General features: G+C 41.8%; 1 protein-coding gene across 21 annotated transcripts in view; it reads left to right on the top strand.

Moving 5' to 3' along the window:
- Nucleotides 1–12017, top strand: part of CADPS (calcium dependent secretion activator) — a 434360-nt gene that overhangs the window by 418050 nt on the left and 4293 nt on the right. For all 21 annotated transcript variants that reach the window (XM_087923596.1, XM_087923594.1, XM_087923593.1 and 18 more), the window contains one exon: nucleotides 9293–9397. In XM_087923596.1, the coding sequence (XP_087779722.1) occupies nucleotides 9293–9397 (105 nt within the window). The remainder of the gene's footprint in view (nucleotides 1–9292; nucleotides 9398–12017) is intronic.

The raw sequence follows: 12017 nt of genomic DNA, 5'->3' as shown, positions 1-12017 counted from the left end.
GGCTTTTCTGATCTCTGTCATCTACAAAACACACAGTGAAATTAAATCTGGATGGATGGATGAGGGATGGAGAGATGGATGGACGAACACAATTCTGCATGCTTGAGATACTTGGCTGGATGGTTTTGTTTTTGTTTTTACTGTTGAGCTGCCCAATCTTTTCAATGGGTCTTGAATTTATCAACTGATACGCAGGGTTGTCCCAAAGACATTTTTCAAAGCATGACAGCAAATACTATCATACCAATTAGGACTCTAGACATTGCAAAAGCCACTTTTACCAATAGAAGAAAGGAAATTGTTCTTGGATGTCACCGTGACTCCATAATGTAGAGAAGTGGGGAGCAGATTCTTCCGTTTATAAACAATTAAATGCAATCATTAAGTCCAACGAAAGTGATAAGATATCATGGCAGAAGTAGTTTACAGGTAGTCCTCAACTTATGACCCCAACTGAGCCCCAAATTTCCAGTCGTTAAGTGAATCTTGCCCCATTTAACAACCTCCCCTGCCACAGTTGTTAAGTGAATCACTGCAGTTATTGTTAGTAACCTGGTTGTTAAGTGAATCTGGCTTTCCCATTAACTTTGCTGAAGGTCTCTAAAGGTGATCGCATGACCTCGGGACAACGCAACCATCATAAAGATGAGCCAGTTGCCAAGTGTCCAGATTTTGATCACATGACCATGGGGCTGCTGCAATGGTTGTAAGTGTGAAAAATGGTCCTAAGTCACTTTTTCCTCGTGCCATTGTAATTTTGAACAATCACTAAAGGAACTGTTGTAAGTCAAGGACTACCTGTATAGCCTTTTCTTGCTCTACTGTAAATGCCTGGAAATTTAGCCAGTCCTTTCCCTTTACGGAAACCTGTTCCTTTGCTTCCCACTTGGCCATCCTGATGGAAGGACCAATTCAATTCAATTCAATAAGCTAGAAAAAAGTGGAATAGATAGCACCACCACTAGATGGACTCGCAACTGGCTGGAAAACCGTACTCAACAAGTAGTCCTTAATGGGTCTAAGTCTACATGGAGGGAAGTGAGCAGTGGGGTGCCACAAGGTTCCGTCTTAGGCCCAGTACTCTTCAATATCTTCATTAATGACTTAGATGAGGGAATAGAAGGGGAACTTACCAAATTTGCAGATGATACTAAGCTGGCAGGAATAGCTAACACCTAAGAAGATAGGCTCAAGATCCAGATGGATCTTGACAGACTAGAACACTGGGCCGTATCTAACAAAATGAAATTCAGTGTAGAGAAAAGTAAAGCCCTACACTTAGGCAAGAAAAACCAAAAAGTACACTTATAGACTGGGTGAAACCAGGCTCAATAGCAGTAACTGTGAGAGGGATCTTGGTGGACAACCAGCTAAATATGAGCCAGCAGTGTGCAGCAGCGGCCAAAAAAGCTAATGCAATCCTAAATTGCATTAACAAAGGGATACAATCAAGTTCAAGGGAGATACTAATACCACTCTATAAAGCCTTAGTAAGACCACACCTAGAGTACTGCATCCAGTACTGCATCCACATTACAAAGAAGATATTGAGACTCTTGAAAAAGTACAGAGAAGAGCAACCAGGAGGATTAGGGGACTTGAGACTAAAACATATGAAGAATGGTTACAGGAACTGGGCTTGGCTAGTCTACTAAAGAAAAGGACCGGGGAGACATGATAGCGGTCTTCCAATATTTGAGGGGCTGCCACAGGGAGGAGGAGGTCAAGCTATTTTCTAAAACGCCTGTAGGCCAGACAAGGAATAATGGATGGAAACTGAACAAGGAGAGACTTAACCTGGAAATAAGGAGAAACTTTCTGACAGTGAGAACAATCAACCAATGGAACACCTTGCCCTTGGAAGTTGTGGGAGCGCCATCACTTGAGACTTTCAAGAAGAGATTGGACTGCCATTTGTCAGAAATGGCGTAGGTCTCCTGCTTGGGCGGGGGGGTTGGACTAGATGACCTACAAGGTCCCTTCCAACTCTGATTATCTGTTATCTGTTATCTTCACCAGGGAAGGGAACTGTATCAAGAGTTGGGGTGTTCTACCAGCCAGAGTAAGGAAATCCCACAACAGTTCCTTTGGCCTCTTGTGTATTCCCAGCTAACTTCTTGAGTTCTCTTTGTCCTTCCTTTCCTTCTCTTCTCAGCAGCCCTCTTCGCTTGGCCTTTTAACTCATCGGGCATTAAGTTTGGGGGGAATGCATTCCTTGATGATGTAACCAAAGGAGGGATTCTACCGGTTTGGACTGGTTCGGCCAAACTCCTTGCTCCAAAAATCAGCTGGCAGCAAACCGGTTCGCTGAGACTATCATGTGGTCCTGCCTGCCTGCCCCTGCACTTTACCTACCTATATCATCTCAGCTGATTAGCACTGTAAAGTGGATTGCCACTTCTCAGCTGTGTTACTCGATGCTGCTCACGCAAATCGCGGGATCACCAGACCGGTTTTTAAACCCGGAGAATCCCACCCCTGGATGTACCTTACTCCCAAAGATGAGAAGGTGTACCCTTTGCCTCACCAAATAATAAAAAGGCATCTAACATAGACCTTAATCTCAGAGCACAACCGCATTGTGCTAACTGTGCTGAATTTGCTGACTGAGTGTAGATGAAACAGAAAAGTCTCTTTCATCCTGTCTACACTTCATAGGAAGTTCTGACTGGTTGATTTTCTGGGTAAGCGGAGAGAGAGAGAGAGAGACAGACAACAGGAGTTTGCTAGGAGAGTTCAACAGGAGGATGAGAGGGCAATGATCAGAGAAACTATGTGTTCTGAAAGAGCGTGAATGCTAAGCTGTGATGGATATGGACAAACCATATATTGAATGGCTGCTGATTGCAAGATCTGTATCCTGCTGGTTGCTTGGTGCTGGTTATTGAGGGACTGCTTCCTTTAGAAAGCAGAGACTGAAAGTGGAATATAAGACACTGAGTTGAAGTAAATGAATCTCACTAAGCAACTGAACTGAAAGCAGTAACCAGGAATGTACTAGATAAGTGTAAAGCGAAACCTGTTAACAAATTTTCAGTTAAGTGTTTGTATTTGGCAACCACAAGAATTTGAGGAGGGAACAAGAAGAAATAGAAATTTAAATTTGTGACCTCTAGTGCTTGTGACATGTTTGTCTTCCTATCTGAAAGTAGTCTAGTGTACATTTGCAGCAGTTCTTGAAGAAGTGAAAGCATTAGACTGATGTCTGGCCATATTTTGGCCAATGATCAGTTCAAAGAAAAGCTATGCAACAGAAATGATGTGAGCAACTCTTTATAAGGAAGACAGTAAAGAGGAAACCAGTGGATGAAAATAACAAGAAGGAAGAGACATAAAAGATACACTGCTCTATTAAAACTTAGCAGTTGAAACCAGCTATAAGCATTCAAAAGAAGAATGACATGAACTTGTGTTTGTGTCAGAAGCATCTAAGATGCTTCCAGGTTGAAAGGATTAGCCATGACATCATTGTTGCTTGGTAGATGCCCTACTGGGTAGATGTGCTCCTTTCATGTGCCCATTACTGTGCCCATCAAATGGTATCTACCTATCTACTTGGAACACAAGTACCTACCTAAGCACTTTCGAATTGGTAGCTTGTTAGGATCTGGAGCGAATAATGAGAGCTAACCCCACCATATAGCAGCACTCATGTCTTGAATGTGGGCTTGCTGGTCATCAACCCAAGTATTCTAATCACATGAGCCACTATACTTCAAGAGACAAACTTGTGTATCCTTAAAAGGCAGAAAAATAGAATTCTGCCCTATAATAAGGCAAATGGAAGAGTCGCAGTTGTTGACAAAATGCCCTAAGCAATCAAAATTAGCAAGCCAATTAAATATTGGATGAACAGAATGAAATTTAAATCTCTCTCTCTCCCTCCCTCCCTTCCTCCCTCCCTCTCTCTCTCTCTCTCTCTCTCTCCTGTACTGAAACAATGATCAGAAAGAGCGTTTCCCTGGCATTTCGTCCATTTGTCTTCTTTTGTTTCTTTATTATATAACACATCACTGTTTTATATTTTATGTTGAGTATGCTTTAATGGTTCTTTTGTTATAGTTCCTTTGAGGGGGTTTTGAAGATAATTTAATATTGTGGGAGGTCTTTGAGAATGATATAGCGGTTCCTTGGAGACCTTTTGGTTTATTTTTAGCTGAATGTCACCCAAAATCAGACTTTTGAGATTTTCCTTTTTTCTGTGTAGAGTATAGGATTTTGATTATTCCAAGAGTTGTTTTTTTTTTACAACTCAGGTGGCATGGCACAGACATACATTTAGGGCTTTTTTTTTTTTTTTTGCACTCTTCAGTCATTTGATTGGTGGGGACACAGATTAGTTCATGGTGTGTGTTTCCTACCTTTTCTTAGCATTCCAGCTTTGGCAGGAGCAAAGGCAATTATAACGCCAGCTTCAAACTACTTTGAAGGGATCAGGTAGTACCAATAATGTGCAAAATCTAAAAGATCTGTCACTATATTTAAGCCTTCAGAGCTGTTGTTGATAAAAAAAAATAACTCCCACCACTAAGAATAAGAAATGAGTTCAGATAAAGTAGAAGTCCTTCTTTACGTTATCACAAGGGTAGGCAGGACAGCTTTTAAAAATGAAAAACAACAAAAGTTACGAGTTTTGAAAGCTACCCAGAATTTCATCCATGAGATAAGTTGAAAAAGTCATATACCTTTGTGTATTACGTATTACTGGAAGAAAAGTATGTGAAATTCTGTTAAAGTTTTTCTTCTGTTCATGTTGGTTGAGAACTACATGCGCCAAAATCCAATGGGAAGGCCTCTGATGAGGAAAAAGCTGTTCTAAAGAAACTAATCATTTGTGGGACCTCCCCCCAAAATAAGCCCAAGTGCTTATTTTCAAGCCTAAAAGAAAATAAGACCCAGTTTTATGTTCGGGAAAACGCGGTATTTGAGAAGCAAAGTGATAGAACAGCTAAGATATGGAACCAGGACTGGAGAAATCTAAATTTAAATCCAATTGCCATTAAAAAAAACAAATCACTGAAAGACTTTAGGCCAAGGATTCTTTCTTAACCCCATCTTCATCAGAATGGATATGAAATGTAGGGAGATTCCCCATATAAATTGCCCTGAATTTTTGGAGAAAGGTATGCAGGAGTTCTCAGGATTATCCATGGAGATAATCGGTCCACATTGTTCTTGAACTGAACGGAATACCAGTATAGGTGTGATATTAGCTGTGTACAATAAAAGGTGAAAGGTGTTACTCGGATAATGCTTTGGAGCCAGCTTTAGTTCTAATTAATGTGACTGGAATATGAAAGGAAAAGTATAGAAAAATAGTATCGGCCTTCAATGCTACTTCTTTCTATCAACTTAGGGCAGCAGACATGCAGTACAGTATCTTAACTGTTGTTGTGTTTCTTCCAGACAATAGCTGATAGACAATATTATCTCTTTTAAGCAATATATTATTTTTCATACATTCATAAAAGCTTCTATGATGTAAATTGGCTTTTATCCTTTTTATGTATTACGCCGATACATTGCTGCGCCATTTGAAATGTGCATTCTGAAAAGAAAAAAAAACACAATAGCTTTGAATTCATTTTCTCCAGCTGGAATGCTTAAAATGTTCCCTTACCTTTGATTGACAATTCCTTGAGGATGACTATTAAAATCTGTTGGCATTTTATTAAGGGATAATTTTCTATCTTGGCAGGAAGTATGATACCCTCTCGGTCATAAGGCTCCAAATTTGACCTCTTTAAAATTAAGGGTAGGTAAGGTATCCAAACTGAAGTTGTCCTGTGGTTGGATGTATTTTTTAATGAAGATAATCCACCCTAAATCAATAGTTTTTGCAAACAAATGCTAAGCACGTGCATGAAGATATTTTCCTGAATTCAGTGAGAGCTACTCTCTATTTAAGGAGGGTGACCTTGATAATTGACATTAATAGCACTCAGAAACTAGCTTTTCTACTGTTAACTGGAGTATAATAGTGCATTTCGTATTCAGCTTTTTATAATTAAAGCTACAATACTCTATGCATTTCACTCAGATCAATGCCATAGAACTTATTTCCATATAAAAAACATTGCCAGCTACACATTTTAATTCAACATATTTTCAGAGCAACTTCTTTCTCTTAACATTATTCTGAAATCCCACTGGGTCCATTGGAGCCAAGTTAAATCTGTATAGGATTGCAGCCTTAATTGCTTTATTTCATGAATACATTAATTTTGACAGAGAACAATTGTTTTCACAAAAATGTGTCAGGTAGTGGGAGTAAGCTAAATACTACTAATATTGTTGTTTAAGAGAGAAACATATTTTTAAAGGAAAAAAAGAGTAGCACATTAATCTGAACTTGTTTAAAATAAATGCTATGGAACAGCAAACAGAGGCGTCACCAAAATCTGAAAATCTTTATGTCCAACCCTAAATTGCAAACCATTAGCTGTCACTGGGATTGAAAAAGTGAAGGGGTTACATGGGTGGAAGAGAACAAGTAGCGTGTATTAAACAAGCGATCCCTCATTACCCTGGGATGCAAAGCCGAAGCAATAAATATTTATGAGGTAGCCTCTGTCCAAAAGCCTGAAGATAATAGGAGTGTTTTATTGGTGATGGTCAAAAAAAAAAAAAGGCAGAGCTGAGTAATTTAGAGTAAGTTACAGAGTGAAAAACTTACCCTCTTGAATTGGTGTGCAAGACAAAGAAGAAATGTGGAGGGAAACTGCCTCACCACATAAGCTGTCACACCCCTCCTCATCTGCCCCAGGGATCTCGTGGAGAATTTGGCACTGCTCCATCCACAAAGAAAACCCTAACTCCCCTTCCTCACCAGACCTGCCTCAACATTCATCCATGCCAGGGAAGACATTTCCATTCACAGCTCTGTTAATACAGAGAACTACTTCAAGCTCATTATTCAGTATAGGTTTAAGGTTGCTTTCTTAACTTCAACAGATGACTCTGTCAACTCATAAAACATTTTGTATACACGTTATATAGTTGACAACAGAAAGAAGGTGGGGGTTCAAAGAGCAGGCAGCAGTGTGGAATCGAAAGTACATTCCATTCATATTTTCTTCAAAGACTGATTAGATGACTGAAGCTTCTGCTGTGCAAAAATCTAATTGGAGAGCATGATTGATGACTCTTGGCTATGGACGTTTTTCTTTGGATGATACACCCAGAGGTGTGGGGGAAGCAGGATCAAGGGTGGCAGTGAATTACGTATTTCAGAGTTGGCTGCGCCCAGATAAATGCCGCACATAGAATGTTAGAGGCTCATGATTTAGTAACTGCCGGAATCCTGACAGACTCACTAGATAAATGATAGTGGGTGAAGCTTTTCCCCAGAGGGCAGATGCCCTACCAGAAAATATGTTGGGCACCTTAATAAAAAGTGACTTGAATAGAGACGGCTACTCTTTATGAGTCCCAAATTTATGTTGCTAAGTGAGAAATTTGTTAAGTGAGTTTTGCCCCATTTTATGACTTTTCTTGCCAAATTTGTTAAATGAAGTTGTTAAATTAGCCACACGGTTGTTAAGTGAATCTGATTTCCCCCTTGACTTTGCTTGTCAGAAGGTCGCAAAAGGGGATCGCGTGACCCCAGGGACACTGTAACCATCATAAATGTGAGCCAGTTATCAAATGTAAATCATGTGACTATGGGGGATGGTCATAAGTATGAAAAAGGTCATAAGTCACTTTTTTTCAGTGCCGTTGTAACTTTGAATGGTCACTAAGCACGCTGTTGTAAGTCAAGGACTACCTGTAGTACCCTGACTTCCTTGAAATGTATAGTCTTAGGAATGCCATGCTCCAAATTCCAAAGATTTGGAGTTTGGAATAATAATATATTGTAAGAGGGAAGGATAAAGCAGTAGATAGAAAAGTTAAGGCCTTCCCTTGCATGCTCGTGTTATGCCTTCTTTTCTCACACCCATCTAGCACAGTAGTAGGATTCAAAATTTGTTACTACCAGTTCTGTGGGCGTGTCTTGGTAGGCATGGTGTGGCTTGGTGGGTATGGCGTGGGAAGGTTACTGCAAAATCTCCATTCCCTCCCCACCCCACTAACCTGCTTTCCAGCTCTGTTCTCCTGTGCAGGGCAACACAAGAAGACCCAGCTGGGACTCAGGAGGCAGAGAATAGATGGGGGCAGGACTGGTCAGAGGTGGTATTTGTCAGTTCTCTGAACCACTCAAAATTTCCGCTACTGGTTCTCCAGAACTGGTCAGAACCTGCTGAATACCACCTCTAAGCTAGCATGCTTAACTAGAGAGGAACACCAAAGAGGAAGTGTTGAGTAATAGAAGATCTTCCCTACTGCTGTCCTACAGCTGCTCTTCTCCAAGTTATGTTACTAGAGACCTAGTTTCTTCATCCAGAGATGCCACCAAGAGTCTGATTTAACTTCAGGCTGGGTAGAAAAAAGTAATATTAGCAGGAATAGAGAACACATGAATTCCAAACCCACAGTAGTTCTTTGGCTGAGGTTTATGAGAGTCGTGATTTTCATCACATCTTGATTTTTGTTGCAATTTTAAAAGGTTAGGGCAGAATGGACTTGGAGAGCCGAAATAGTTTCTGTGGCTCCTCTTCCTTTTTCTGATCAATATTTGGATATTGTTGCTTTCACCTCTTCAAGTATTATTTATGGCTTCATGGAACTTATGAGCATCATCTGGACGTGACATTCTGGCTGGAAAACTTGGCACGAGCAATTTGAAATGTGAATTTGCGCTTCCTCTAGTGACTTTCTGCCCTGCCCACCTGGTTATCTCAACGGTGGCACAATTGCAAGGGAGACTGATAGATGAAAATCAGCTAAGATGAGTGTGTATATATATCCCACTTTTATTCTTTAAATATTTGGAAGCAAAAAAGCCACAATAAATGCAAGTGCAGTCTAAAGAAGGTGTTAAACATACATTCTTCTCCATCCATCTGAAGCATGTCAATCTTAAATAGCAAAGTTATTTTAAGTGGTATCAAGTAAGGCAAAGGCACAAACAGTATTTGGGGATGTATTTGAAGGAGGAGGAAAAAAAAACTCAAATTCAAATTCCAGATTGGATGGATACTGAAGCGCCTTGGGCCATATGCTGAGGATTCTTAAACATCAATAGTCAAAATTCTTCTGAATTTAAGCATGCATTCTGATTTTGCAGTCTGAATGTTTACACTGAAAAGATCAGAGCTAGTAAGACCTGATGGTTTTCAAAATGCATTATGTAATATATATGATTCGTGTTGTTTGACATGTCCTTGGAAAGCTTTTGCTTATTTTGCAGCAATGGTACACCAGCTCCATGAACATCATTTGTACTTGGCTAACAGACCGCATGGACCTTCAGCTTCACATCTATCAACTAAAAACCCTTATTAGAATAGTAAAGGTAAGCTTGCTTAATGTATTTGTGTAACTTGCAAATAGATTCTGCTCTCAGTCAGAAAGGAAAGGAACTGTGCTAATTAAGTGAAAGCTTAAGGGCCCCTTTGCATATGTGAACTTTGACTACATCTGCCACATTGAAAAAAGTCAACTCTGATGACCCAGGGTGTGGCATAAAAGCAATACAGCCAGACAACAGGATTAACTCCCCTTTATTCCTCCATCTTTGCACCCAAATGTCCCCATCTTTACTACAAGTACTGGAGCCAAGCTCTCACATGCACCCTCAGCGGTCTGTGGCTGCGAGGAGTCCAGTAAGCAAACTTTGCAAAACAGTAACCAGAGCCAGAAGTTCAGTGAAGCAGGCCAACCAAGCAAGCCCCACAAGACAGAGCACAGTAATCTCCAGACCTCGGCAAGTGCACACGAGGCTCCACAGATTCAATGCTTGTTCCTGACAAATGCCCTTCCCACTGGCATCTCCTTACATCTCAGTCCCCAGGTGTGCCTTGCGAACAGGGGTGGGATTCAAATTTTTAACAACCGGTTCTGTGAGCGTGGGTTAGGTGGTGGGTGTGGCTTGGGGGTCATGTGACTGGATGGACGTGGCTTAGTGGTCATGTTATTGGCTGGGCGTGGCCAACTCAATATCACTCACGTCGAAGCACGCATCTCCTTGCCTGGCCTCTCATGACTGTGGGGATGCTGCAACAGTTGTAAGTGGGAAGAATGGTCATAAGTCAGTTTTTTCAGTGACATTGTAACTTTGAACGGTCACTCCACACAAGCAAAGTACCAGCAAAGGAGGGGAAGAAAAACTCCAGAGAAGTTCCTGAGACAGGAAGTCTAGTCCTGCCGAGAATGTAATAAGGGTTAACAGAGAGGCAGTTTCTGTAAGCAACACCAGAATGTTTCCTTCCTGCCTTCCTTACAGGATTAGACCAGTAATTTCTTCTAACAACCGGTTCTCCGAACTGCTTAGAATGTTAAAAACTGGTTCTAGCAAATAGGTGTGAACTGGTAGAATCCCACCCCTGCTTGTGAAGGAGGGCAAGCAGGGCTGAGATGCTACCGGTTCTGCCCGGTTCTATAGAACTGGTAGCTCTGAAGAGCAGCAGACACAGAACTGATTCTGTGTTTCCTGCTTTTTGGCCCGCCCGCCTGCCTGGGCACTTGCCTGTCCTTTATTTCTTGCTTTTTCAACCTCAGCTGCTTTGCGCAGCAGAGCTGAGGTTGAAAAAGCAGGGGAAAAGAGGCTTTTCAAACGCTGTGCACCTGTGCGCAGCGCTTTTCAGCTATCCGGGCAGCACAGCTTAAGGTTTTTTTACATGCATGCACATGCGTGTCAGGCGCACCTGTGCGCAGAGTACACATGCGTGCGCAAAACATAATCACCAGGTAATAACGCTGGTTGAATCCCACCCCTGGGGGCAAGGCACTCTCCCCACTGTAGCTGGCTCAGTCAGCATTGTCCTCGCCTTCTCTCTTCTCTTCATGCTCTAGACTCAGGAGGGGTGGTCCTTGCTCATCACCTGAGTTCTGTTCCCCCTCCTGTCTATAAGATGTTCTAATCCTTAAATTCCTAGGCCTGACTGACTCTGCCCTTCCCCAGTTTCCTCCAAAGCCAGCAGAGGCACCCCCTCAATCTCTGTTGACTCCTGTTCCAGCTTATCTTCTGCCCAGAATTCAGGCTCCGAAGCAGGCATGACAGTCAACATGATATTGACAAAATATTCGTCCAAGAGAGTGAAGATGGAAGAAACAGGGCAGGCAATTGTAGCAATTTGTCCATGTGTCAGCATCTCATTTAATCTTCATCTTCATTACAACTTTGAAGTTAGTCACACTGGGATATTTCCGATACTAGGTTTGGGACCTTGGAGGTCTTCTAGTCAGTGGTCTCCAACCTTGGCCACTTTAAGACTTGTGGACTTCAACTCCCAGAATTCCTCAATTTTGGAGACCCCTGTTCTAGTCCAACCCCCTGTCTGAGGCAGGAGTCCTGATTACCCAGAAATGTAACATCTTTCACACAAGCATTTACTCTAGTTCAGTGATGGCAAACCTATTGAGCTTGCCAGGTCAAAAATTTGTAAAATGTCTAACTTGACTCTCCTGGCATTTCTCTCTCTCTCTCTCTCTCTCTCACACACACACACACACACACACACACACACACACACACGCACACACACACCAATTCTCTATCTCCCCTCTCTTCTCACTTAGGCCATTATGAACAGTGGCATTTGACAGTAGTGCTGAGGCTCACCTGAAGTCAAGGTCAAGGCCTTGACTTCAATCCTTGCACTCCACCCTGCCCCTTAAAAAGACTGGCTGGTGCCATTCCCCAAATCTTGGGGAATGCTGAGGTTGCATTGCTTACCTTCAAGTGGTCTTGTCTTTCTGCCAACAGGCCCCTACACAACAGTGCTCCTGGTCATACAAGGCCTTCGTTCTTGAAATGGCTTCAAAAAACATTCTCTTTTGCAGCCCCTGCAGCCTCCAAAATCAGTACAAAAGCACACTCCATTCTTATGTGATTTTTGCCACTTCAGAAACCATACAAGAGCACACCTCGTTGTTGCACAGCCTCCCAAAAAATCAGTGGGAACAAGGCATGC

This window comes from Pseudonaja textilis, chromosome 2 (genome assembly GCF_049901715.1).
Source record: "Pseudonaja textilis isolate UNSWEBS1 chromosome 2, rPseTex1.2, whole genome shotgun sequence".
Classification (NCBI taxonomy): Eukaryota; Metazoa; Chordata; class Lepidosauria; order Squamata; family Elapidae; genus Pseudonaja; species Pseudonaja textilis.
This window is presented reverse-complemented; position numbering and strand designations above follow the sequence as displayed.